The following is a 26,040-nucleotide window of genomic DNA, read 5'->3' as shown; positions in this document are numbered from 1 at the left end:
CAGCCCACACCTCCGACCCAGTTTGCCCCTTCCCTCTCCGTGTAGGAGGACTCGGGAGTCATATGTATTCAGTGCAGCACCTGGAAGCTGCTAATTTTTAACACCCGAGCTGCTGGCAGCTCTTTGTGATGTCACGTCACATGGAAGATTTATGGCCACTTTGAAAGTGGCTTTGAAATGAGACAAAACTCAATATTGAATTTTTTGCCTCCTCCCTTTGGGGTTTCAGGGCATATGATATCAGCTTCCTCCCATTAGCATATTTCTAACGAGCATTATTAAGGGGAATTTCATTGCAGCTCTCAGAATTTTCATTAGAGGAGAGAGTGGGAGGCAGGGCAAGACATAGGTAGAGGGGGGGGCCTCAAGCTCTCGGACCTCAGGGCTCTCGGACCTGGGCCTGTGCTGGCTGCAGCCCCTCTAAGTGATCTCTGCAGAAGGGTTCCTGCTGTTTTCACTGTGGGACTGGGCAAAAGGACCGTGGGTGGTCTCACAGCAGGGCTCCCCATGCCCACGGGCCTGGGTTAGCTCAGCCACTGCCCGGAGATGCCATCACTCTTCTTTGAGCCTCAGTTCCCCCACCTGTACAATGGGGACTACAGTACCTTCCATGTGGCTGAACTCTCTATGAGGAGACAAGGTGTCTACTTTGTTCAGGGCCTGGCACATTAGAGGTGCTCGGTAAACAATGGGGGAGTAGACAGATAGATGGGTTAAGAGAAGAACAATGGGGTTTTCTCACCAATGGGATTGGCCAGGGATGCCTGTCAGGGTGCCAGTAAAGGTATGCTCATCATCAGTGGTTGGGCTCTGGTGGTGGTGATTGGTGCCCAGGGCTCTTGTGCCAGCCCTGGGCAGGGGTGGGGGTGGGATGGGGCTACAAGGCTCTGTGTGTGTTGCCATATGGATGTGCTATGGGGAGGGTCGATGGGCATTTCTAGTATAGCAACTTCGCCCTCTCCTCACCTGGGCCTGGCTGGCTTCTTGGAGGTGCAGGCAACTTCACTCACGGCTTAGCAGACCCTGCTTGTGCCACCCAATGGCAGTTTGATGGGGCAGGGGCTCTATGAGTCCAGGGCAAAACCAGGACATTGTCAGGAAGGGGGTACCCAGACTTTTATTTTGATGAGGGTCCCTGCCCCTGCTCTCAGGGAGCCCTAGGGGTTGGTTTTCAACTATGACTGCTCATTAGAATCAATGTGAAGTTTAAACAAATACTCATGCTCCAGCTCCACACATAGACATGTGGTTCTAATTGGCCTGGAGTGAGATCCAAGTACAGATATTTTAGAATGGCCCTAGGTGGTTCCAATGGGCAGCCATGGCGGGTGCCACTGCTTCGTGTGTGTGTGTGTGTGTGTGTGTTGGGAGCGGGCAGCTAGATGTCCTGCCTAGAAGGAGTGACCTCCCTGACCTGCCACCCCCCTGGGGAGTCGCAGCCCCTGCCCTGAGCTCTCTGATTCGGGCACCATGATTTCCACCTTTGCAGTCTCCTATGGACAGAGGAGGTGCCAGAGGAAAGGGTGAGGCACCTATTGCCACCTCTGACAAGTGTCAGCTTTTTGTCCTGTGCCACCCAGTCCCCACTCTGCTACTGAAACTTTGGGCCCCTCCTCACACCACCCTGAGTCCCACCGCAGGGTCCTTATCTGAAACTGGATCCCCTAGAGTCAAATGAGACAGTGGGTAAGGCCATGCTTTGTAAAAGCCCACGAGAAGGCGAGGGATTGTTCAGGTTGGGGAGACTCTGCAAAAGCTGTCCCACCAGGCCCGGGGAGGGAGAAATGGTTTCTGAGGGCCCGAAAAGTGGGGCAGGGAGGAAGGAGGGGGATCAGGCTATGGCTTCCCAGCGAAGTTAAATTCCAGAAGCTGTTCTGCAGGTGACAGGGAGAGACGCTGGCCAGCCAGGGGCAGGCCTTCTCTCTGCACCGGAGGAAAGGAAGGCCCCCTTAGGACAGGGCTGGCTGAGTGGCTGGGAAGGCAGTAGACACTGGGTTTGCCTGAGGGGCTGATAGATTCGAGGTAGTACCTGGAATCCAGTGTGTCTCCAGGTGGATCTCACCATCCCCCTGTCCCCTTGCCTGCCAAAGAGGCTCTACTCAAGGGCCTCCCTTCCCTTCCCTGAAAGTGTGGTGTAGTGGGAGGGGCCCTGGCTTTGAGGTCAGTTCTATCTGTTATCAGCTGTATGACCTTGGGCAGGTCTCTCTCGTCTGCTATCAGCAGTGTGACCTTGGGCAGGTCTCTTTCCTCTCAGCCTCGGGTCTCTCATGCAGAAACAGAGACCTGCTGGTTGATTCATCGATCCTGCGGTTGACTCTGTGCCAGCTGCCGAGAGTGCCGAGAGGAGCCCTTCTCCCTATCACCTGCTGTTGCTGCAGAGACCACTGCAGAACTCGGAAGACCTTAGCTAGAATCCAAGTTGGGCTCAAAAATGACGGGACTGTCAGTCGACATCACTTTATAAATGGGGAAACCGAGGCTCAGAGCAGCCAAGAGTCTTCCCGTGGCCCTGCGGCTAGTGGGTGATGCTAGGAAGCTCGAACTCGGGCCTTTGCGCCCACGCCCTCTCCTCGGGTGAGACTACCACCTGAGAAGGGGTTCTAGCTCCTCCGTATCAGGAAGCAGCCCAGAGAGGTGCAGTGACTCATTTCGGGTCACACAGCTGATCGCTGGCAGATCTGGGGTGAGAGACCTGTTTCTGGGTTTCTCTGTCCCTGGCCTGTTTCGGGTGCTCGGCTCAGGCTGTCCTCAGAGCCCCGGCAGCCTCGTCAGCAGATTCCGTCCCCTCACAGCAGCTGCGCCAGGCGGGGGGCCGCGCTCGCTCCCTCACTCTTCCCACATTTATACTCCACGACAGAGCTGCACGGCTCCACCGTTGGCTTTAGTGATTGCTCCACAGTGGGTGAAATTGGTTTGAAATAAATGTCTCCTCTGCCTTCCTCCCTCGGGGTGATTTTAGCCTCATCTCCACTTTGTGGAGTGATCCACAGTCTGGCATGCGCCTGTCCTGTCTAGATATGTCCTTTTTGATGCAAAGATGTTGCCAGTGCTACTGCTGAGCCTGGCCTTTCTTGAGAACTGGGGGTGTGGGGGTGTAGCTGCAGAATTCCACAATGCGCTGCACCTTCCCGGTTGCCTAGGACCCATCCCCACATCTGGGGGCTCCCGAGGTGAGGAAGGACTAGGAGTGCTGTCACTTTTTAAGGTGTTAGACTCTTTTCTGGGTGGAGCCCAGAATGGGGAGGGCTCTGCTCACTCCTGAACTGGCGCTTCTGTAACAATAGAAACTACACTCCTCTGGGGGCAGGGGGTGGGGGGCGTGTGCTTAATTATTGATCCCATTCAGATCTCTTACCAGTTATTGCTGTCTCCCCCCACTCTTCAGCTAGCCATAAAGGGTAGAGAGTGAGGGGTAGGGCTTATCTCCTTAAAAGTCTGTCCCCAACTGCCCTGGCCGGTTTGGCTCAGCAGTTAGAGCATTGGCCTGCGGTCCAGAGAGACCTGGGTTTGGTTCTCGCTAAGGGCATGTACCTCAGTTGCAGTTTGTCCCCGGCCCTGGTTGGTCACGCGGGTGGCAGCCACTCAATGCGTCCCTTTCACGTCGATGTTTCTCTCTCTCTCTCTGTTCCTCTCTCCCCCTCCCACTCTATCTGAACAAAAAATGAAAAAATGTCCACAAAAAATGGGAAAATGTCCTCTGGTGAGGATTAAAAAAAAAAAAGTCTGTCTCCAACTTCTTCCTTGAGTCCTCAAAGCACAGCTGAGTCAAGGTTGACACCTTTAAAGGCTAAGGGATGACGATGGGGAAATACATACAGAGGACACTGTAAACTTAGATAATCTGGTCCAGGGTGTGTGGTATCCTCATCTGCAACCTTGGCTGCGCTCAGGGATGTCACCCGCCCAGTTCTTGGATTGGAGGCACAGACCCTCCCCACCCATCTCCTGATGTCAGAGCCACAGGGACCTTAAGAACAGCTAGTCCTTTCTCAGCCAGGTTCAGGAGAGAATCCAGCCCTAATGCCCTGTGCTGTCCACGGTAGGTTGGCGTTTCCCCTGTGCATCTAGAATGGTACGAGTTATGTACCATCCTTGGGAGAATTGAGAAAATAATCAGTGAATCATTTTCCGGGTTCTGTGGTTCAGGTGCGGAACCCTGGCTATGAAAGGCTTCCTCTCAGCTTACAGAGGACAGTGAAGCACCAAGGAGACAGGAGACTTGCCCAAGGTCACACAGCTAGATGAAGCCAGTCCTTTTTTCACAAAAGCATAGTATTTTCTCTTCCTCTGTTCAAATTTGGTGAGCGTGGAGGAAGACTCCGATCCAGAGAGATGACCCCGTCCCTCCCCAGCACACCTTACACGGCACGTGCACACGCACACGCCCATGCACACCAGCTCTTGAATCGGAGGGCAAAGGTACACCTGAAGCACATGCTGGACAAGCACGTGGTTTTGAGTTCAAATCTAGCTCATCCATTTCCAAACTGGGAGCTTCCGTTTCATCACCTGCAAATGGAGGTCATAATACCTACTTCACAGAGCCACTGTGAAGGCTGAGGGGGATGGGCCAGGTGCTGGGCGCAGGGCAGGCTCTCAGAAACCGCGCATTTCCTGCTTTCTTCTGGTGCTCAGTGGGCTGCTCCCTGGTTGGTGAGTGGATCGAACATCCACATCCAGGTTCTCATCCAATAAGGATATTCGCAGAGTATTCTTAGTAAATGCTTCCAGGGACCTGACTATGGTGTTAGCGCCCGATGCTTCCTAGAGCTCAGACTTCCAGTGCCAGACCCCCTGGGCCCACTCCCCTTTCCTTTCTTCTCCCCCTCTTGGCACAGCCAAATGTCTGTGTGTCAGAGGCCTACCGTGGTTTGGCAAGCTTCTGGCCTGCCTCTGTTCTTCCTACCCCATTGAGTCTCCGTATGTGTTGTGGCAGATTTAGACGTTTGTGGGCACACCACAGAATTAGAACGTTGGGGAAACGTGGTTTAAACTTGGCACAAGCTTCTTGTTTCCTACACACCGGTGATTCAGCAGAAGGAAGGTTAGTGCCTGCCTGCCTGGGGAAAGGGCAGGAAGCAACCCAGAGAAGCTAGGGTCCGAGGAGTAAGCTACCCCACCTCCATTTTGCCTTGAGGAACGGGAGGCTCAGATTTCTGAATTTCCTGTTGAGTTGGGAGTTAAGCAGAGAAGACCTTTCTGCGGTTCCAACACCTGCTACCAAAACCCTTGTGCAATTATGCCCTTTTCCTTTCTTGCCTTGGAAAGTGGGAGAAGATGAGTGGGATCAAATCTCCCTAGATTTATAGGGCGTTTGCATGATTTCGAGTTCGGCATTGCCAAAGGCCTCGTCCTTGTTCAGGAGTGGCGATGAAGTGAGGGAGATGAAGCTGAGTAAATGATCAGAAAAGAAGCAAGCCCTGGAAACTACTTTTTAGGAGAGAAAAAGAACCCACATCACTGGCTGTGGGGTGGAAAACACCCAATGAGAACCCGACCTGCACCAGTAGGTGTGGCCAGCTGGTTTGATGGCATTCCAGTTCACTGAGGTTTGGTACCGTTTTTCTCTTGGGCACTGGAGCTCAGGATGGCCTGTGCCCAGCTGGGTCTAACTCAGTGGCATGACTCAGATCCTCTTCACCTCCTCCTCATAACCTGCCAGACCTCTCCTAGGCCCGAAGGCCTCCGTCCGCATTGCTCCATGCAGCTCTCAGAAGGAGCTGCTCTGACATGTTAAGCTTTTTAATTTAGCACACACGGTGCGTACAGGCCCCCAGACAAAACAGAATTGATTTATAATTCTCTTAATGGAAGCACAGGCTTTGGTTGCTCCAGAAATAGATCGTTACCTCTGCCACCTTTTTGTAATTTTTTCCCTCCCATTTTTTTTTTTTTTAACACCACTGTGGTCTTAAAATATGACGTTTTCTTTCAGCCCTCTATCGTAATCCATTAAATGCCAGACATTTCTTTTTAGACCTTTAATTTATAGCATGTTTGTTCGGTTTCACTTCATTAATTAATGTTCTTCCTAGGCCCCCATGCCAGAGTCTTTGTGTAATGTTCTCTTACAGTAAGCAGGTGCTTTTATCCTTAATGAACAATTTCCTGGAAAATACTGAAATAAACAACGAATAATCAGGCCAGGAACACAATGAATCTGGGAGTTGTGTGCCATTCTGCAAATTAAACCGGGCAGATGAGGGACGGATTTTATCGGCCACGGTGCTGTTTCAGTGGCTCCTTCTTTGGGGCGGGGGCAAGCGGTGCTGAGGTTCTGCAAGGCGAGTGAGCACCTTGCTCCCGCAGGAGACGTTTGGAGGAGCGGTTTTGTTCTGATGCCTGCGGTGTGGAGGTGGCTGTCAGACAAGCCTAGGCCAGAAAGGCAGTCCAACTGGGCTCTGGTTCCAGACTTGGAAACATCTCTTGCTCAGACTGTTGGTCAGCTGGCTAAATCATAAACTTATTAAAATTCATCTCCAGTTCCTTTCTCTCTGTTTCGGGAGACTTTTCCCACCCCCAAAGAGGCAGTTCTTATTGGAGAACCCTAATAAACGTGTTCTCTCTCTGTACACCCTGTCCCCCTGGAGTATTTGTACCGCATCCCCCCCCCTCCCCCAGCAAGAGGGCAATGACCGTGTTTTACACAGTGGTTTACTGTTTACAGGCCCTTCTCATAGTCCTTATCTCTTTGGCTTCTCAGGACCCTGTGAGTCAGGTTTTCCTATTATTCCCACTTTACAGAGGAGGAAGCTGGGACTCCCAGAGGTTAAGTGGCCCATCCTAGGTTACACAGTTGATAAGAGGCAGGGCTGGGATTAGGACTCCAGAACGGAGTCTAGGGCTCTAGGTGCTTGTTACCCTTGGAGGAGCAGAGCCTGTGGGGTGCCGGGGACAGACGAGCCCTGGAGTGAGGTGAGTGCCCCACACCCGCCTGACTGGGCTGCGAGCCAGAATTCATCAGTGTCATTGACAAAGTGCTGCAATAAATTTCTTTTAAAATCAGAATACCAGGTTCATTTATTTTACTAAATAAACTGACAAAATGTATGTTATCCATACATTTTTCTGTGTTGTAAGATAACTTGGGTCTTTGAAATGACAATGTTTTTTGTCACCGCGTGGATACAATCACAGGATGGACACATACCGTACAATTGTGATGGCAATTCCCCCCAGCCTGATGGCCCCAAGAGCTGCCTGGGAAGCCCCATAAAGTGATCTGTGTCCCTCGAGGTAGCAGGCTTAGGGCTCAGTGAATCCCCGCTCTTTGGGAAAATGCACCCCGAGGGACAGTGAGGGAGAATCTGGGCTGGGAGAAGGCTAAACTGTGGGAGAGCTGCCCAGAAGGCCCTGTCTTTTTGTTTTCAAAAGGAAGATGTCTTTATTGTGGTTTTTCAGATTGTAAAATTGAGACCAGCTCATCCTAGAAAATGTAAACATATGGAAAGTGTAAAGAAAGTAAATCACTTGAAGTATCATCACCCAGTTATCTGTGTCAACAGTTTAACATCCTTCTGTCTTGCTCACTCTCTCAACGTGCACATGCCACATGCATGCACACAGCATTTTATATCAATGTCGTCATAATGATTCTACTGTTTCGTAATCTGTGTTTTTCACACAATAATACATCAGGGTCATCTTTCCATGTCAGTGAACTTAACGTATATTAAAATATCTTTGCTTTTCCGATTATAGTGATGATAATAATGCCATTGTAAGAAACACTAGTATACCAACATGAAAGTTTGACTTAGAGAGCACAAGTCCTATGATATTGTCCCCCCCACCCCAAAGATGACACTGTTCATGCTCTACTGTATACGTTGGCTTCCTATTTTCCACACGTTAGTATTTTTAATGTCTGCATAATATTTTGTGATGTAGACATGGTGGAGTTTATTTGGCAAGGACTCCACTGATTTAGACATTTAGGTTGTTTAAAGCTACAACTAATATCTCTTTACTAAGACACGATGAAATCAATATTCTTGAACCTATCCTTGACCTTAGTTAAATTTTAAAAATTAAATTGCAGAAATGAAATGTTGGTTTCAAGATATACATTAAAGCATGTTGCTATGTATTGGACAGGAGGCTGGGGATTGGACAGAGAGGTGGGCAGGAACTAAGGGTCCCCACTGTCACGATGCTACGGGTACCTGCATTCAGTACTAGGCTACAGTGATCCTCAGGAGGCTCTGTTCCCTCCTGCTTCCCGAGAGGTCTGACAGGAAAAGAAGGCTCAGAGCAGTGGAATGAGTTCTCCAGGATCCAACGCTAGAATCCCACTCTCCGGCCTCTTCTGCTTTATCATCTTGCTGCTGGGAGATGGGCAAACCCAAGGAGGGCGAGGAGAGAAAAGGATGTGAGGAGGGGAAGGGCAGGAAAGGGCAGCACGTTGTAGGTGAGCTTGTGAAGTGGGGAGGGTTCAAGAGACGATGCAGTCTGACACCAGCCTTGGGGACAAGCAGAGAGAGAGGCTCAGAGAGGGAAAGCAACCTTGCCCAAGTCACACAGCAAGTTAGTGACTTAACAGGCAGAGGGGAGGAACTGGGCCTGTAGGAAGCTGCACTGGAAGCCAGGGTGGAAGACCCAAGGGAGAGAGGAACGCGCAGCTGCTCTGAGGCCTCACAGAGCGGAGCTGGCGAGTGGGCTGCTCGGCCTTCAGAGGAGGCGGCCTGGTCGAGTAGATCCAGAGGCAACTAAAATAGAGGTGGGCTGAGTTCGCCTGTGAAGGACATGCGGGGATGTTAAGCATCGATCCTGCAAAGGTCTCTGATTTCTCATCATGCTTGCTGGAGGCTCCCTCTGGGGAAAGGCCTCGGTGCTTTGAAATAAGCCACATCCTGGGTTTCCTGCCCTCTCACGGCATCTCCACCCACCTTCCAGCAGGTGTTTGGGGTCTTGCAGCAGGGCCCTGCCTGTCATCTTTGTGTCCCCGGGACGGGCAAGTGTTCAGTATATGTTTGCTGAGTGGATGGATGGAAGATGAGACTGGTCTCAATAACTGTATTGTTAAGACCAACCTACGAGTCACTGTATGGCCGAGCCTAGGTTTCCCAGCGGAGGATTTTTCCATCAATATCTTCCCCCACCTCCAGCTTCTTGGAAATGCTAGAAGTCAGAATTATAGGGTTGGGAGGATCTTTGAGGTGGTGGATGTGAGTCGGGAGGATAATAATTTACTGAGTACCTTCTCTGTGTAGCACTCAGCCCCAGGTTTTGTCGCCAGGAAGGGAGACTCAGGATTCAAGCCCAGTTTGGTCTGATTCCACCATTCCCTTCACATGAGCCCTGCTGCCCCAGTGTGTCATGTGACCTGGGGGCGGTTTCCCCTCCTATGGGACAAAGCCTTGGACAGTGATGCTCCCAGGTCTGTCCTGGTGCCAGCTCTGATACCCCATGGCTTGTTGTCCAGCCCGCTGTTCTCACAGTTCAGCCGAGGTTGGAGACTTGACCTTGCAGTGACAGGTGATTGGTTCTCCAGGGCCCTGTCCCTCAGGGCTCTCTTCCCATCTGGGCACTGTGTTCTGAGAAATGTTTTCTCAGAGGGGGCAGGAATGGGAACTAATCCCCGTGGTGCTCTGTGGCCCTGAGTGACTGACTTGTCTTTGGAGGTTGCATGGATGTGGCCATGGCACCAGGGACTCTGAGTCGAAGAACCTGCAACCCCGGGAGGGGGTGGGAGAGGGAAGCTGACAAGCCTGGAGTGGGCTGGATTAGGGGGAGGGACAGGCAGCCTTGGGGTTGGCCAGGACAGCTGAGTGTGCCCTGATTTGCAAAGAAATGAAAAGATGGAGATAATTGCTTTGCAAGAAATGGAATGGCCTAAGAACACAGATAAGTTTTCTCTCCTCATCTTTGGAGGGGCTGGAGGCTGGGGCTGCTGCAGCTGTGGGCTTGGGAAGGGGAGGGTTGATGGCTCAGAACCCAGAGGTTGTGCATAATGCGGGGGTACTGTATTAGTTTGGTGGTTTTTACATCCCCACATCCACTCTGCCCTGGTATACGGCCCAGACACTTGTTCTCTGCAGGGTTAAGGGCACAGGGGACAGGACGATCTTTTGACCCTGATTAATGGCTGCCGTAGGCCTTCATGGTGCCATTTGCAGGATTTTCAGCCCGAGGCTTTCCTGGGCAAGGAGGAAGCAGAATTTATCAGGCAGTGGAGCCCAGACTCAGAAGACATTTACCATGTCTTCGGAGGGGACTCCAATCCCCTCTGATTTATCTAGTGGGCAGGCACCCGGCAGGGCCTCCACTTTGGCTCTGGGATGCATTCCTGTGGTCAGGGAATCACTCTTCGGGAGATTAAGAGCTGTGGATTTATTTTTTAAACTTTTTTTTTTAAGTGCAGGGAGATTAGAAAGCGTTCCACATAAACCTGGCTCCTGGTGGGACTACTGGAAGGCTGGAGGCTTCATCAAGGCAAAGGGTAAAGCCTCTTAATTATGGGCTGATCGCGGCTCCTCTTTCATCTCACGCTAATCAGAGCCCAGCGAGGCCAGGGAACAGAGGGGCTTGGGGGCTGGAGACAGCTGAGTGTGCCGGGCCTAGGAAGGGCAAGGTCAGCTAGGTGGGATAATCACCTTGGCTTGCCCATTACCAGCAAATTTGGCTCTTTTGTTTCGTTCAGAAAAAACCAGAGGTGTGTGTGTATATCTTCTATAAATAGAAGATAGAAATCTCTCTATGTACACCCACACGCTGGGAGGAATTTGAGTCCTTTTTTTTTCTTCCAGTCCCAGTTTGGATTTTGCCTCTGTTGCTTTCTGAGCCTGAAAGCGCCTTTTCATGAGGCTCTTGGAACACCAGTCAGCCCCCAGTTGCAGCTTGAGCTATTGAGTGGGCTTCAATGCCTGCCTTGTGCCGGTTCCTGGGGCAGACATACCCCCGTGCTGGTGGGATGGCCCAGGCGGGGGCCTTTAAATCACTCTCAGGATGTCACGGTGTCCTCTGTATCCAGCAAGCTGGTATCTCCGCGGTGCAATGTTAGCACAGCATGGGATGCCCCCTGCAGGATGACCTGCTGTTGGGACAGGACATTAGCAATATGGCTGATCCTGAGGCTGCGGATGTCTGAGAGGTTGAGGAGGTACTCTGCTCTTCCTTCTCAACAAAATGGCATTAGTGGTCGGGGTGGCGGTGGTCAGCACTAATTTATGGGCCCTGGGAAGTTTCCACTCACACAACCCTGGGGATCAATTGGTAATGACTGCTTGGACTGCTATGCTGAGAAACTGGGGCTGAGTGGGAAAGCGTGCCGTGGTTGATTAGTAATGCCTGCTACGGGCAGTGGATGGGAGAGGACACACAGGTGCCATGGCTTTGTCGTTCCTGTCCCACGCTGCTGAACAGTTGCTACTAACTGGAAATTGTTCCTTCCCACACAAGCCATCTATAGCTAACCATGTCCTCAACCTCTGACACCCCAAGCCTCAGGATCAGCCACATTACTTGTGTCTGGCCTGACACAAGCAGTGTAACAGACAGCACTCTGGGTGTGGTGACAGCAGTGAACACAAAAGAAAAAAACCCTGTCCGTATGAAGTGTGTTCTAGGGGAGTAGTACCAAGGGCAGAAAAATGATGTGCCAGGTCTAAGGCCGAACAGGAGAGCTGAGGCCGCACCTAGCTGGTTTATAGGAGAGGAACAATTTCCAGAGTTAGTAACAACTGTTCAGCAGTGTGGGGCAGGAACGACAGATCCAGGCACCTGTGTGTCCCTCTCCCAGCCACTGCCCAGACAGGCATTACTAATCAATCACGGCACGCTTTCCCACTCAGCCCCATTTTCTCAGTATGGCAGTCCAAGCAGTCATTACCCATTGATCCACAGTTTTGTCTGAGTGGAAACTTCCCAAGGCCCATAAAATAGTACTGACCACTGCCACTAATGCAAACTTGTTGAGAAGGAAGGACTCCCTGGAGGAGACTGGGGTGAACAGAGAGCATGTTCAAGTATGTGGACCAGGCTCCAGTGTCCAAGATGTCAGCACAGTCAGGAGGACTAGGCAGGTGGCAGAAGTGAAGCAGGTGGGGGAGGATTTTTGCACAGATGGACTGTGAAGTCATAACAGTGGATCCCAGGGCAGAGGCCATCTGTTTGTCTGTCTGCCCTCTGCCCCAGTTTTATGCATCTTGGCTAATGTGAGCAGCTGGTGTCTGGCCAGGTGTGTGCTGTCAGAGAGACAAGCTGGACGCTACAGGTGCTGGAGATGGTGGGGCCCCCGCAGAAGACCAGCTTCTCCAGAGGATGCCACCATCTCTAAGATCTGCTCAGTCTGCAGAGCCACCCAGGCCAGAGCCAAGGCCCAGGCAGGGAGGAGGGATTCTTGGCTATGATGTCATCGTCTCTTAGCTACTCATTGGCAGATCCTCTTTACCACCACCTGCCAGGCACAGAAGGCCCTCAAGTGTTAGAAGAAACAAGTGACTACAAACTCTAAGGATGCAGACCAACAGGACCAGGCCTTCCTTCAGACTTGACCTTGACAGAGGACCTCTGCTCCAAAGTGGTCACTAGAAAGTTCTATGGGAAACAGGGTGAAACAAAGTAAAAGAGGTCTCTTTACTTCAAGTCTTCCCAGAGCCTAAGGTATGCTATTATACACTGTGGACATTTAAGATGAGGACAGAGCATGTAGCCGCATTTCCTGAAGTTCCTCACTCATGGAGACCTTTGGGAGATTTCTGTCAACATCCCACGGGCCTACTGCTCCGCAGGACATGCCGCCCAGCTTCCCACTGCTGCCCCGCGGTGCCAGCCCTCTGCCGCCCAGTCCCTCCAGCCCTGCCTGACATTCCTGCCTCCGTGCCTGCCTGTGCTGTGCCTGCCCCGGAAATGCCTGCTTTGCCCTCTACCTTTCCATATTCCGTCCATCCTAAGCCCCATCCACTCCACAAAGTCTTCCAGAGGCCCCACAGTGTGACTTAACCACTAGCTGCTCTCGCCTCCTCAAATTGACTGCAGCTGGCACATGCCATTTCTTCGTGCCCCCGCGGCACAGCGCTGGCCTGGCAGGTGGCACTCCAGGAGTCCTCAGTTCAGGCCACAGCAAATGTGCAGACTGATGACACCTGCGGGCAGGTGTGAGAGACTCTCCTCCTGGCCACCTCTCTCCCCTTCAGCCCCATGCCCAGCTCGTCCGGTGTGAAGCACACACACTCCTCGGTGGGGAAAGATATTTTCCACCTCGGGAACTTTGCTCCCACCCTCTGCTTCTTAATATGCAGGAAGCATGGCCAAGAGGGAAGGGATCCCCTGATCTATTTACATGTTCTCTTCCTCTGGAGTGAAACCAGGGGCATTTTCTTATTTAATTATTAATGTCCTAAATCAGATGGTGCTCAATACGTTAACCTCTGTCACTCTGAATGGAGTCGGCCTAATAACGGCTGTGGCAGAATTGATTTTCCCTCAGTCATTGCATAAGGATATGTCTTTGGGCTTCATATTCTGAGAGCCCAGGGAAGCCCCATTAAAGTTAATGGCCATGCGAGGCCTCCGTGTGGGAATAGCTCCTTTTTGTATGCTCTTCACTCTGCCTCAGTGACGTGTCTGAGGCAAGTAGAAACACTTTTTCTAAAATCAGTTCCCAAAAGGAATTGACGAGTACAGTGGACCCGACCTCACCTTCAAGATGCTTACAGACACATTGGAAAGATCAAGTGAACACGCGAGAAAGACGCAGAACAGATGGGAGTGATGCATGCTGGCCGGGCTGTGGGCTGCAGGAGTGGCTTGTGCCTGGCACCCAGTAGGTGCCAAGCCCTGCAGGGGGAGGAGGGGCCCCAAGGCCTGAGCTGGGCTTCCTATGGATGGTATTTGGATATACTGAGTGGAGGAAGAAGGGGATTGAGGGCCCGGGAGCAGTGTGAGCAAAGTTGGGAGTAGGGGAGGGTGGTAGAGAAAGAACAGGAAGGAAGACCAGCCTGACCCAGGAAGGAGGGCTGGTGATAAGGTTGTAGACTGGGCCAGGTTAAAAGGAAAAGTCTGAGGACTAGGGGAGTCCAGAGGAGTACCCTTATCTATTCTCATTCTGGGTGCCCCCTGCCACCCGGTGTACACCCTTGCCACACGACTACAGGGGCAGATTTGGCCTTAGATAGGGAACTTTGCAAATGCTGGGGATGGGAGTGTTCCAGGCCAGGCTGTGAATCCTGGGGAGCCCCCTGCCCTGTCATCCTTAGCGGTCTGTGTCCTTGGATTTCCCCATCTCCACTCCTGTGTGCTCGTCCAAACACCCGTCACCCTCTCTGTGCCCCAGTGTCCAGGTGCCTCACTGCCAGTGGAGTCAGCTAACCTGTCCTGTCCAGACCTGACTCTGAAAGAAAGGTTTTTACAAGATTTAAAAAGATCTTCCCAATGATAGCAATGACCCAAGTTACCTGCATCTCCCTCTCCTTTCTGGTCGCCATGGATCAAAGGGGCTGGAGGAACAATTTCCTCTTGTCCAGGTGGCCTCGTCCTTTGATGTTCTAAGCTTCATAAATTTGAAAATGCAGTTGGGAGTCCTTTTGGGAGAATGCTGGAGATTCCAGGAGCAGCCAAGGTAGTGAGGCAGGGCCTTGGAGAGAGCCCAGACGAGGCAGGTGGCATTCAGACTTCTTGCCTTTCAGAGTGCTGTGTCCCTGTGTTTTTTATTTGATGCCTGATCAGCCCAAACCCCACCTGGAAGAACATGCTCATCACCAAAGCTCAATGCCTCATCCTGGGCAGCCTCTTTCTCGTCTGGAGATATCTCCTCTTTGAGGAAAATGGGTGACCTGCAGCCTCCAGTTTGCGAAGGGCACTCTGCGGCGGTGGGGTTAGGTCTCAGAGGACTGGGGGTGGGGCATGAGTGGGTGGGGGAGATGAGTGTGGCTGAGGCTTGCCCACTCCTGACCTCTGCAGATTTAGCAGAAACACCATGATTATTTCTGTTTCCTAACCAATTTTCAGAATACATTTAGCTGGGTTATTTCCAGATCTCAAATAGGGAGAAAAACCTCATTAATCATTCATTTGGACCCCCATGGCTTTACAGAATTGGTGACAATTTGTTTATCTTTGAAGGGGCTGTTAAGAAAAAGTTTCACAAGGACATTGGGGATGGGGCGGAGCGTGGTTAACCTTTCAGAAAGGCAGGGGCTCCATTTCGCTTCCCTCTGGGCACACATGGGGGCGTGTGCAGGGTCCATTCCCCTGTCCCCAAGAAGTGCACGTGCTTCCTCCTCTGTAAACTCAGGGCCGATGAACTAGAAGTCCTCAACCTGGTTCTAAGATGGGGACCCCTTTCCGATATCAAAATATTTTCTATACCATCCCCGCCCCCAGTTAATAGAAGTTGCAGTGTGTGTGTGTGTGTGTGTGTGTGTGTGTGTGGCTGATTGAGAAGAAAAGCTACTCTGAACTCAGTAAAGCTTTTAATTAAATCACAATCGCATCTACGTACACATGACAAATAGTGCCATCTTCCTGAGTCAGCGTCCATTTAGTCTGTAGCCGATGGATGAGCACATAGGAATTCCAGGTCCCCAGAGGTGGCTCTGGGGCCCCTGCCCTCCCACTCAGCGGGAGCCCTTGGGAAGCTCTCTGAGGCGACAGGACCACAGAGTCCTGGGGAGTCGTTTCAGCCACTCCCACCTGAACAGTTCTCTGCCTCTCTGGAGAGTCCTTTCTTGGGGAACCCTCAGTGTAGGGGACCAAGGGGGTTGACATTCTTTCTAGGCACACTTAAAACCTGTCACAGGCTGTCCCTTCAGGGCCTGGATCAAACGCAAACAGCTTCCTTGAAGCCCCGCCCCAGCCGCGCAGGCCCTCATGCCATGGTGGGAGCCGTGGGCAGCGGCCTGTGTGCCTGGGAGCAAGGGCAGCGAGGGCCAGAGCTCTGGGCACCCGCCTGACCACAGCTGCCTGGAAGGGTTTCTTCAGCTTCACTCCCCCAGGGCTACCCCAGACACCTGTCCTTTCCCCGTGGTCGGAGGGGGAGTGGGGAGAGGAAGTGGGCAAAGAACATCAAAGATGAGGGAGAAGGGGACAGAGGAAGCCGTTGCTTTTAAAGCAGTCAAATCAGGGCTCTTGGGCTAAGGATGGGCTCAGGGGCCTGAGGACACCTGAAATCAGCCAAATGTTGTGTGGGGGGGCATTTTTCTGGGTAGGAAGTTTCTAACTTTCACCAGGTTCTCGGGAGTCCGTGAGCCACGACACATGCAGACGCCCTGCCTGGCATTTTGACTTTTCCCTGAGTCAGGGTTCCTACCCCTCCCTTACTCAGAACTCGTGAAGTGCTACCGTGTTAGTCAGACTGCAAGTGTGAACATATCAAATGCTCATTACACGAGATGATGGGAGACTTTGTCTGCTCGGCCACTTCATGCGGAAAGTCTCAGCGCCAACAGATGCCCGGGGAAACGGGCTGATGAATGACGCTGCGCTTTGTTCTCCTGCGCAGGGCCTGGGATGGCGCTCTCGGTGACCGCGCTCGTTGCCTTCTCCCTCCTGCGAACCGTCCTCTCTTTGAACCCCGAGGACCCCAACGTGTGCAGCCACTGGGAGAGGTAAGACATGGGTCTCACATGGCCAGGCATTCCCTGGACCCCGGAGGCCTCGCCTGGGCTTCGCACTGTCGGGGCCAAAGCAGAGGCAGGAAGCTGTCCACCCAGGGGCTGCACCAGCCGGGGGACAGCGTGGACGCTGAAAGACAGGGCAAAGCCGGGCAGGTTCTGTCTGAGGCGCAGTGCTGGGAGGTCAGGGTGCAGAGGGCTGAGTGACAGGCAGTTTAAGTGATGCAGTCTGATAGTTGACAATGTACTCATGTTCCTCCTCACATTCTCACTTCCCAGCCATTTTACAGACAAGAAAATAGAGGCTCAGAGGGGCTCAGTGCCGTCCGTAGCCAAGTGGGGTGCAGTGAGTTGTTCTGGCCCAGATGTGATGCTGTGATGTCCTTCCTGGTCTCCCAGGACTGACATCGTGGGCAGCAGCGTGGGCATGCGGGTGGCCAGCAGCCTGTCTGAGGAGCTGGGGGAGGGGGCCCTGCTGCTTCGGATCCAGTGGGGGTCGGAGGGCCTTCAGGGGAAGGGCAGTTGAGGGCAGAGGCAGAAGTCTCGGCTGCAGCACTAGGTCCTGGGGGAGAAGGCCAGGGCCCTGCAGACGGCCTGACTTTGAAGCACAAGGTTAAAATATTGATTTTGGTGAGCAGAGAGATAGTGACCAGAGACCCAATCAGGAAAAACCGAATTAAATCTTGGAATTGATTGGCTATGCTGACCAGGACGACTCTGCCACTTAGATGTTAATAAATCAAATGAATAAAATTAAGACGAAGGCCCGATGGGGGAAGCAGATGGTGGAGGATGGCAGGTGAGTGGGTGGTCCATGCTCCATGCCCGTGAGGGTGAGTGTCCCGTCCTATGGCAGAGAAAGGCACCTCACCCAGGGCCCTGGAGGGACTGGCTGGGGGGGGCAGAGGGACAGGGCCTGCAGCAGCATGGTGTTCAGTGACAGGCTCTCTGTGGGGAGTCCCCACAGGGTCGAGGCAGGAGCAGAAGGCAGTGTGCCTCTTTTTGGTGAAGTGGGAAGAATACAAGATCTATGATGAGTAGACCTTGGTTCATTCACCTCAGTCTGGTGATTTCCAGCTGCTAGTTCTATGACTTGGGGATGTCTCTGAACCACCCTACCCCTGCCTCCTAGGCTTGTTGGAGGGTCAGGGAACCAGTTTCACGAAAGTGCTTTGTGGACCATGAAGCTCAATTATTGCCTTCTCTTGTCCACAGCTCTGGCTTTGCAGGAAGTGGTTATCACAAATTGTAATGCATATCAGGCTCACTGTGAATGTGAATGAAACAGAGGCTCCTGGGTCCTAGCCCAAGAGACTCGGATTCCATAGGTCTGGGGCAGAGCCTAGGAATATGTATTTTTCACAAGTTGTCCACTTGATTGTGAAGTGATTCAGGCCCCTTAGCCTGTGGTTGTGGTGAATTTAAATCTTTATTTCCCAGTGGCTGACAGGGAGATCAGGGGGAATTCCACATCAGTCTCTGGTTTGCGGACTCTAGTCTCATCAACCCAGTCCTGTCTACCTGTTCCAGTGGAGACACGGTTGCTTCCTGACCTTCTTGTTGTATCCCAGCCCCCAGCATGCCTCCTTCCCATATGCATTTCCTACTGCTTCCAACCCATATGCATTTCCTACTGCTTCCCTTTCTAGGAAGCCCATCCCAACTCCCCTCTTCTCCGGGTCCCATTGGCATCAGGGGATCAGTTCAAACTTAAACCAAAGTCCCTAAGTTTCTAAACCTACCCAACGTGAATACATTTAGAATGTGAACACACTCGGAGCCCAGCCGCACGGAGCTGGCATTTCAGGTTGACGAGGCTATCAGCCGAATCTATAGCTTTGGTAGGAGAACAAGGCGTGACCCTAACAGCTGAAATGAGGTCCAGGGACCCCCTGGGCTTCTTTAACCCCTAGGGAGGAGGCCTTGCAGTGATGACCATGATACCAAGTGCCCCCTTTCCCTTGGCTTTTCCAGCGGAGCTCTATTGCTGGTTACACGTGCATGGACCTAATCTATGTCATGCCACAAACACACCCCGGTCCCTGGAGACCACACCAAGAGAATTTCCCAGTTGTATTAGTGCTTCTGGTGGGCTCCTCGTTAATTACACCCCTCCACTGTAAACACCCAGTGGAAAGACCTCCCCTGGCTAGTAAAGCCAGCTCAACAAGATTAATCTGGCCCCTCATTAGCATGTTGGCAAATGAGCATGTTAAACCATCCAGCCATGAAACCGGGGGCACACACTTCACCCCAGAGACTTGGAGCTGGTTCAAGGTCTCGTTGCCAGACATGCTTGGCTCAGGGCACTCCAGCAGAGCCAGCTCTGTCCCCCATGGCCCCATCCCCACCCCCTCTGTTGGACTAATGCCTTTTCTCTGAGCACCCACTGTCCCCATGCGTGGGGGTGGAGTGGGGGGAGGTGCCTGAACCCCCAAGTGCTTAGCAAAGGCAGGGAGTCCATTCTGTGTGTGGGTCTTGCTCTGTCTCCCCTACCATGGTCTGGGAGAAAATATTCCTCAGTGCCTAGCACAGGGGGTGAACTATTGCCAGTCTTATAATGATGATGGCCAGCATCTGTTAGACACTCACTGTGCACCTGTTAATCATTTCACATGTATTCTCTTCCCCTCTAGAGATATAGATACTATTATTGCTCTCCTCAGTCCTCACAGTAACTCCATGGAGTCCCTGGTCATATTTAGTACAGAATTACAGGTGAGGAAATGGAGGCTTGTACGAGTCCTACATGTCTAAGGACATGCCGCTAACAAGTGACAGGTTCAACGCTGACCCAGAGCCCATGCACTCGTATCCATTCATTCTCCTCCCCTCAGGGACGTGTCAGAGCACAGGGTCCTGGGGTTTCGGAGTTGGAAAGGGCCTTTAGGAAGCTTGGGGAGGGTGTGGAGCTGCCTCAGTTTCTCTAAGCCTGGAGATAAAACGGGGCTTTGGGCCCTGTCTGCATGGAGTGGCCTCTGAGGCACGTCTCCCCAGGAGGGCTCACCCAAGGCCTCCCCACATCCTCAGTGCTTTAGAGAAACAGCACATCCCGCCACCCTGACCCCTGCTGGGCGTGGCTGGCTGCTCCTGGCCTCTTCCTGACTTCTAGACCTTTCACACTTCTGGCGTCGGACAGCCTGCTGTGGACGCGGTCAGGGAGCTGGCCTGCCTGCCCTCCCGCAAGTAAACCAACAGTTTGCTCAGGCAAAGCAGCCCGCATTGATACTGGCCCTGGCCCGGGCCAGTGAGCCTTCGGGGACACTGAGTAGTACCAACATACATAAGGAGCAGTTCCTGAAGCCTCCCAGCCTGGAAGGAAGTGTGCGTCTTTGCTTTGTGTCCTGGCTCGGCTGCCTTCACACAGCGCCTGCCAGGGGTGGACAGCGGGAAGGCTTATTTTTGTGATGTTGAGACCTGCTTCCCTGTGGCTTCTGCCCGTTGGGCCAGGTTTGCGTGGACAGGCAGGAAAATAAGATACCACTTTGATCAGCAGCCCTGGGGCCTGTCCTCGACGTACCCCCAGTTATATAAGAGACATAATAGGGCAGAAGGTAACTGGTGACTTTGGGGGAAGTCCCTTACCCTCTCTGATGCTCAGTTTTGTCATCTGTGAAATGAGGATATAGCAATGTCACCCACCTTATAAGATTGTGTGAGGATTAAAAGGGTTTTATTTTTATTTATTTATTAAATTTTTTTTTCTTTATTGATTTTAGAGAGAGGAAGGAAGACGGAGAGAGATACAACATCGATAAGAGAGAACATTGACTGGTCACTTCCTGCATGCCCCCCACTGGGGATCGGGCCCACAACCTGGGCATGTGCCCTGACTGGGAATTGAACTGGCGACCTCTTGGTGCATGGATCTGTGCTCAACCACTGCGCTACACTGGCCGGGCTTAAAAGGGTTTTAAACACTTAACACAGGACACTTAATACACATGGGCAGTTATTGCTACCAGCTGTGTGACCTGGGCAAGTCACCTCTCTCTGAGCCTTAGTTTCTTCATCTATAAAATGGGACCACTTACTTCACAGAGTTGCTACAAAGCGTAACTTCCATGCAGGTGCTTTGAAAACCATAAAAATCTAAACACGTATTTTAAAACTTGTTGGCTCTGCCTTCCATAACCACATGGAAGAAATCTAAGCCTTCCTTTATTTTTTCTGTTAATTGAGCAAATGAACTAGAATGAACTGGGCCAAAGGGCAGTAAGGCATGTGTCCTGGGATCAGGTAGGTTTAAGTGCCATGGGCGTCCAGGGCAAGAGGAGGATAGTGGAGTGGGGGGAGTTGGGGGGGGGTTGGAGCCCCTGGACACATTGCTAAGGCCTGGCTTCTCCGGGAAGGGAGACCCCACCCTGAATATCAGCTCAGCTTTCCAAGTGCTGACTGTAGCTTCCATCTCCCGTCTGGTTCTCAGCTATGCCGTGACTGTCCAAGAATCATACGCACACCCCTTCGACCAGATCTACTACACGCGATGCACAGACATCCTCAACTGGTTCAAGTGCACCAGGCACCGGTAAGTACCTCTCTCAGGTGGTGGGGCAGGGAAAGGGTGCCAGGCCCCAGGGTTCGCCTTTCTGCTGGGTAGGAAAAGGCCTCTGCAGCAGATGTGGTCAGTGTACCACCTGTATCCTCTTGGTACTCACACTGCACACTGAACCCCGGAGATGCTCTGATGAGGGCTTCTTTCTGGCCAGAGGAGCTTCTGGGCCAGGGCAGGCCAGAAGTGCCCCAGAATTAATGCCCTGGGGGGCATTCCTCAACCAGTAATAGGTAGGGAGTTGGTCGGAAAATACTCCAGCTTCCTTCCCCTGAGAAGAGAGGGGACATCTCTGGGTGTGTTCCAGAGGTCCCCAGTCACCCATAGCAGTGACCTGCTCAGTAGCACACCCTAAATTGGCCGCCTTTATTTCCCTGTCTCATTTTCCCATTCCCCTCCTAGTGCTTCCTAGGGTCACTTCCTAAATAAACAACTTTTCCTTGAATCCTTGTCTCAGGTCTGCTTCTGGGGGAAAATCCAACCTAGGACAGCCACCCTTCAGAGCACATGGAGCCCATGCTAGGGCTTCTGGCTTGAGAACAGGGGCAGGCTAGAACGCAGCACCTTCTCAGCATCTGAGCGCCTGTACATGGGAATCCTGCTCCCTCGTCTCAGCCCTCCTGCAAATCGTGCCATGCTCCGAGGTCGCTGGGGCAGAGAGGAGAGGAAGGAAGAGAGAACATGTTTTGATGGATGACTGTGGGGAAGTCACTTTATTTTGGGATTCCTGTTTGTGCATCAAACATAGAATGATCCTTGCCTTACCTACCTGCAGGGTCCAGTGAGGTCAGGGGTATGAAAATACTTTGAAAAGTGCAGAAGAGAATGGAGAAAAGTGAGGCATTAGACCCAGGCAAAGTGGCATTATTTCTTGAGGGTGGAAAACCCAGTGGATGAAGAATAAGTGAGGGAATGGGCGAGAAGCCGCCTAGAAGGCTCACCTCCTAGTTGCTGAGCATCTGTGTTGGTTCCAGATTTCTTTTGCTTCCTCATTGTGGGCCTAGTCCCTCTTTGGAATTTACGCAGGAATCACGGTGGGTAGCATGTGGATGGGGAAACTCACTCTATACTGAAAAGCCAAAGTCCAGGTATTGTTTGGGGTTTTGCTAGTACCTTCCTGTGAGACACTGAACACAGATATAATAATCACTTTAAAATCCTTGCCTGCGAATCCAACATATGGGTCATCTCAGATATAGATAATATTTTCTAGTTTTTTTATATGCCTAGTAATTTTGAATTGTATGCTAGGCATTGCATTATGAACAATAGAGACAGTAGAGACTGAGTTCCGTTATGTTCCTCCAGAGAGTATCGATTGTTGTTGCTTGCTTGTTTGTTTGTTTTAACAGCCAGTTAATATGGCTAAACTCAGTTTCCAAACTGAAAGTTCAATATTTTTAGCCTTACCTGGACTGCTGGGAATCTGCCCTCCACACATATAATTCAGGGGCCGGAAGTTTGGGCAGAGATTTTTACCAAGAATATGGGCTTCCTCTTTGTGGCTATCATCTTTCTGAGGTTCCCCTTTTTACTTTCTAGTTGCTGGGTCCACTCTGTACTTGTTCTGTGGTTCTTCAAGCCAGTAAGGCTGTATGTCTTCTGAATTTTAGCCACCTGGGGTATTTACTGTTGACGGGGGTCTGCCCTTGGACTAACCTTGCCCAGGGCGTACTCTTCTTGCAAGTGTCTACTCCCCTCCTGCATCCACCTTTGTTCTCTCTCTAGTGCCTTCAGGTAGTTGTTTCTTATATTTTCCCCAGATTGTATAACTGTTTGCAGGAGGGACGGTTCAACAAGAGCTACTCAGCCATTACTGCATCCCCTTCCTCTAGACCTTGGCCATGAAATGAAGAGGTGGGAACACATGCCTCCCTCTTACTCCCCCGGTTGTGCCAAGGTAGCTGTCTGTGGACCTGGTCAAAGGCAGAGGCAGAAGTACAAGTCCTGCTCCTTCCATGAGCCTGTCAGGCTCTGTGCCAGCCAAGTTTGCTCTGAGGCGTGGCTTTGTTGGGTACTTGGAGGCTGAGGTTGTCACTTACCACTGGGGAAGGGTGAGTGAGTGGCTGCTTATTAAAATAGGCCGCATTCCTGGAACATGAATTATTTTGCTAAATTATTGAGTGGCCTTGCAGCCTTCCTGATGACCTGGAGTGTGCACGCTGACAGCTGCAGCATCAGCCTGCCTCGGTGTGGAATGCCCTGTTTGAACGCGCGCAGCATCCTTCTCCTGACAGCAGCCTGGCCCCGGCTCCTTCCCTCTCCTGCTTCTCACCCCGCACCGGGAGCAAGCAAGGACGGAGGGCCGGAAGCAGCGGGAGCATCTCTCTCCTGAGAGGCTTTAATGATGTCACGGCCACCTCTCCAGTGGAGGGCTTGGGGAGAACCCCGTCTGGAGAGAGGAATGAACTGAATGACCTCTGAGTCAACCCTAAGTTGTTCTCTATCCGAGAGGCTCACCCTACCCCTGAGAGCGCCAGGAGCTGCCTCCCTTTGCCGGGAAAGTAGCCTCACGATGAGATTGGCTTACCTTCCATTATGGGCTTTTGACAAAGGAGAATGACCTTAGTTTACGACATTCCCAAATATCACAGATTTCCCCAGAGTCCCACACTTGTCATTTGTCATAAAGCGGGGGCTTTAAGGACTGGGGGCCTGTGTGGTAGGACTCCCTTCCCAAGTTGGCCTGACCCTCCATGGGAAGCAGCTGTCGGCATCTCCAGGGACCAGCCCCGGGGCTCCCTCTGAGGAGGGGTCTGCAGGCAGACTCCCCGGGGCGCTGGTGGGAAAGTGAGAGCTCCGGCTCCAAGGCCCAGTTGCATGACGACCTTGGGAAGTTACTTTCTCTTTTAGATCATAGCGGTCACTTCACATCTCCATTATGACCCTCCATGTGAGGAAGGGGCTTTGCCTATTGATATCCCATTTTGACGGCCTCCCGAGGGCTCAGTCCTCACACCATCCATTTCCCTTTTCTTTCTCTTTCATCCTGGCCGTCCCATAAACCCAGCAACCACCCTGTGGGAAATGGCACAGGGCAGTAGGTTAAGCTAGTGGCTTTGAAATTAGACTGACTTGGGTCTGAATCCTGGCTCTAAAACTGTTTAGCTGTGTGACCTTGAGCAAGTCATCAACTTCTCAGTTTTCTCATCCATAAAACAAAGTAGGAGGGGATACATAAAATGAAGTGAGAATAAAAACTCTAAAACAGAAATAAAATAAAGGGACATAATGAAGGTACCTGCCTCAAGGAGGGCAAAGTCTCAGCGCCCATGTCCGCTTAAGAACTGGGACCAGGTCTCTGGCTCCCAGCACAGAACTCCTCCGCTCTGTGGGCCTTAGCTTCTGCCTCTGCAGAGCCAGGTTGGGTTCCGAGCCTTCCCAGAGATGCATGGGAAACTCTTTCCCGGGAGGTGTTAATTTTGGTGTGGGGGAGATTAACCGTCTCTGGGACTGAGTCAGACTCAGAGGGTCTTTTTGATGACTGTGCTCCAAGTGGGTGGACCAGATTCCAGGGGGCCGTCAGCAGTCTGCTTGTTGGGGTGGTAGCAGAAGGCATAGAGACTCTCAGGGCCCCAGTCCCATCCAAGTCACCCCTTGGGCCCCTCCAGCCCGGGGTCCTGAAGTTTTAAGAAGTCCCCAGTTACCCTCCACAGCGTCACCCTAGAAGTATCTTCTGCATCCCTGCTAAGTATCACTCTGAAGAGACCAGGGAAGAGTCAGCAGGTGTAACAAACATCGTTTTATTCTGTATCACAATGGCCCAGGTCCTGCCATCGATTGTTCTTTGTTGTGTTCCTTCAAGTTGGAAACCGCCATGCATTTTAAAGTCATTATTGAATGGCCCCCTCTATATAGCTTAACACAAATATCATCCTAACAGGAGGGATTGATTTTCAGTACTTTCAAGTGACTTTCTGCCTTATGCCTCAGGATCAGCTATAAGACGGCGTATCGGCGCGGCCTCCGGACCATGTACCGAAGGAGGTCCCAGTGCTGCCCTGGCTACTACGAGAATGGAGACTTCTGCATACGTATGTAGGGGCTGCCTCTGCCCTGGCCTCAGTGGGGATGGGAGGAAAGAAGAGGGGAACTGAGGGGAAGAGAGGCAGAGTGGTCATCCAGGCCCTGGGCCTCAGGCCTTAGCTGACCCCAGGACCCCAAAAGTCCCTGCCTGCTGCCAGCTTGGAGAGGGAACAATGGGTCTAATGCAAATACATTAGTACAGGTTTGCCTATCAGATCATCCTGGCAGGATTGATGGAAGCGAGTCAGGTCTGGGCTCTGAAGGGGTCGGGAGAGAAATAGATGCTTCCGGAGCGAGTGCTCTGGGGAGCAATGGGCAAGACGAGCTGAGTGCTTGGCCCAGAGCTGAGGCCGTAGTAGGTGCTCAAGAGGCTTCGTTGGAAGGAAGGGGAGCTGAATGGATAAACATGGAGAGATGAATGCATGGATGGGTGCACGGATGAGAAGAAGGAGGGCGGGCTGGGTTATTGGATGGGAAGATCATGGTACATAGAAGGAGGATGGCAAAAGTGAAACATCAGAAGGGACCTTTTCTAGAAAGTGAGAGAGCTTCCAAAAGGATTGGGACACACCAAAGAAAAAGTGGGTTCATGAAAGACACTAGTTACCTCTTTCCTTTTTTGTAAGCAGTGGCTCAGAAAACGAAGCCTTAGGAGACAAGCGTTGAGTTGCTGGCAGCTGCAGGCCCCCTGGGTGGGAGGCAGTGTGGTACAGTGGGAGACACCCAGGAGAGGAGCCTGCAGATCCGGGTTTTGGTCTCAGCTTCCCGGGCATGTGGCTTTGGGCAAGTCACTGAGCCTCTCTGGGAGAATGGTTTAAGGACCTGTTCGAGTCTGATGGACTCGTTCCCACTCACCTCTGACCAGTGGGATGGGACCAGTCTGGGGCTTTCCAGTGGGCATTAGAAGAC

The 26,040-nt window shown here is 52.0% G+C and overlaps 1 protein-coding gene across 3 annotated transcripts in view; it reads left to right on the top strand.

Moving 5' to 3' along the window:
- Positions 1-16,441: 16,441 nt before the first annotated feature.
- Positions 16,442-26,040, top strand: part of MEGF11 (multiple EGF like domains 11) — a 223,635-nt gene continuing 214,036 nt past the window's right edge. For all 3 annotated transcript variants that reach the window (XM_036260506.1, XM_036260495.1, XM_036260485.1), the window contains exons 1-3: positions 16,442-16,547; positions 20,980-21,081; positions 25,039-25,139. In XM_036260506.1, coding sequence (XP_036116399.1) covers positions 16,450-16,547; positions 20,980-21,081; positions 25,039-25,139 — 301 coding nt within the window. In that variant the 5' untranslated portion in view covers positions 16,442-16,449. The remainder of the gene's footprint in view (positions 16,548-20,979; positions 21,082-25,038; positions 25,140-26,040) is intronic.

This window comes from Molossus molossus, unplaced genomic scaffold (assembly GCF_014108415.1).
Source record: "Molossus molossus isolate mMolMol1 unplaced genomic scaffold, mMolMol1.p scaffold_m16_p_1, whole genome shotgun sequence".
NCBI lineage: Eukaryota > Metazoa > Chordata > Mammalia > Chiroptera > Molossidae > Molossus > Molossus molossus.
The sequence above is the reverse complement of the archived record's forward strand: the minus strand, read 5'-3'. Positions and strand labels throughout refer to the sequence as shown.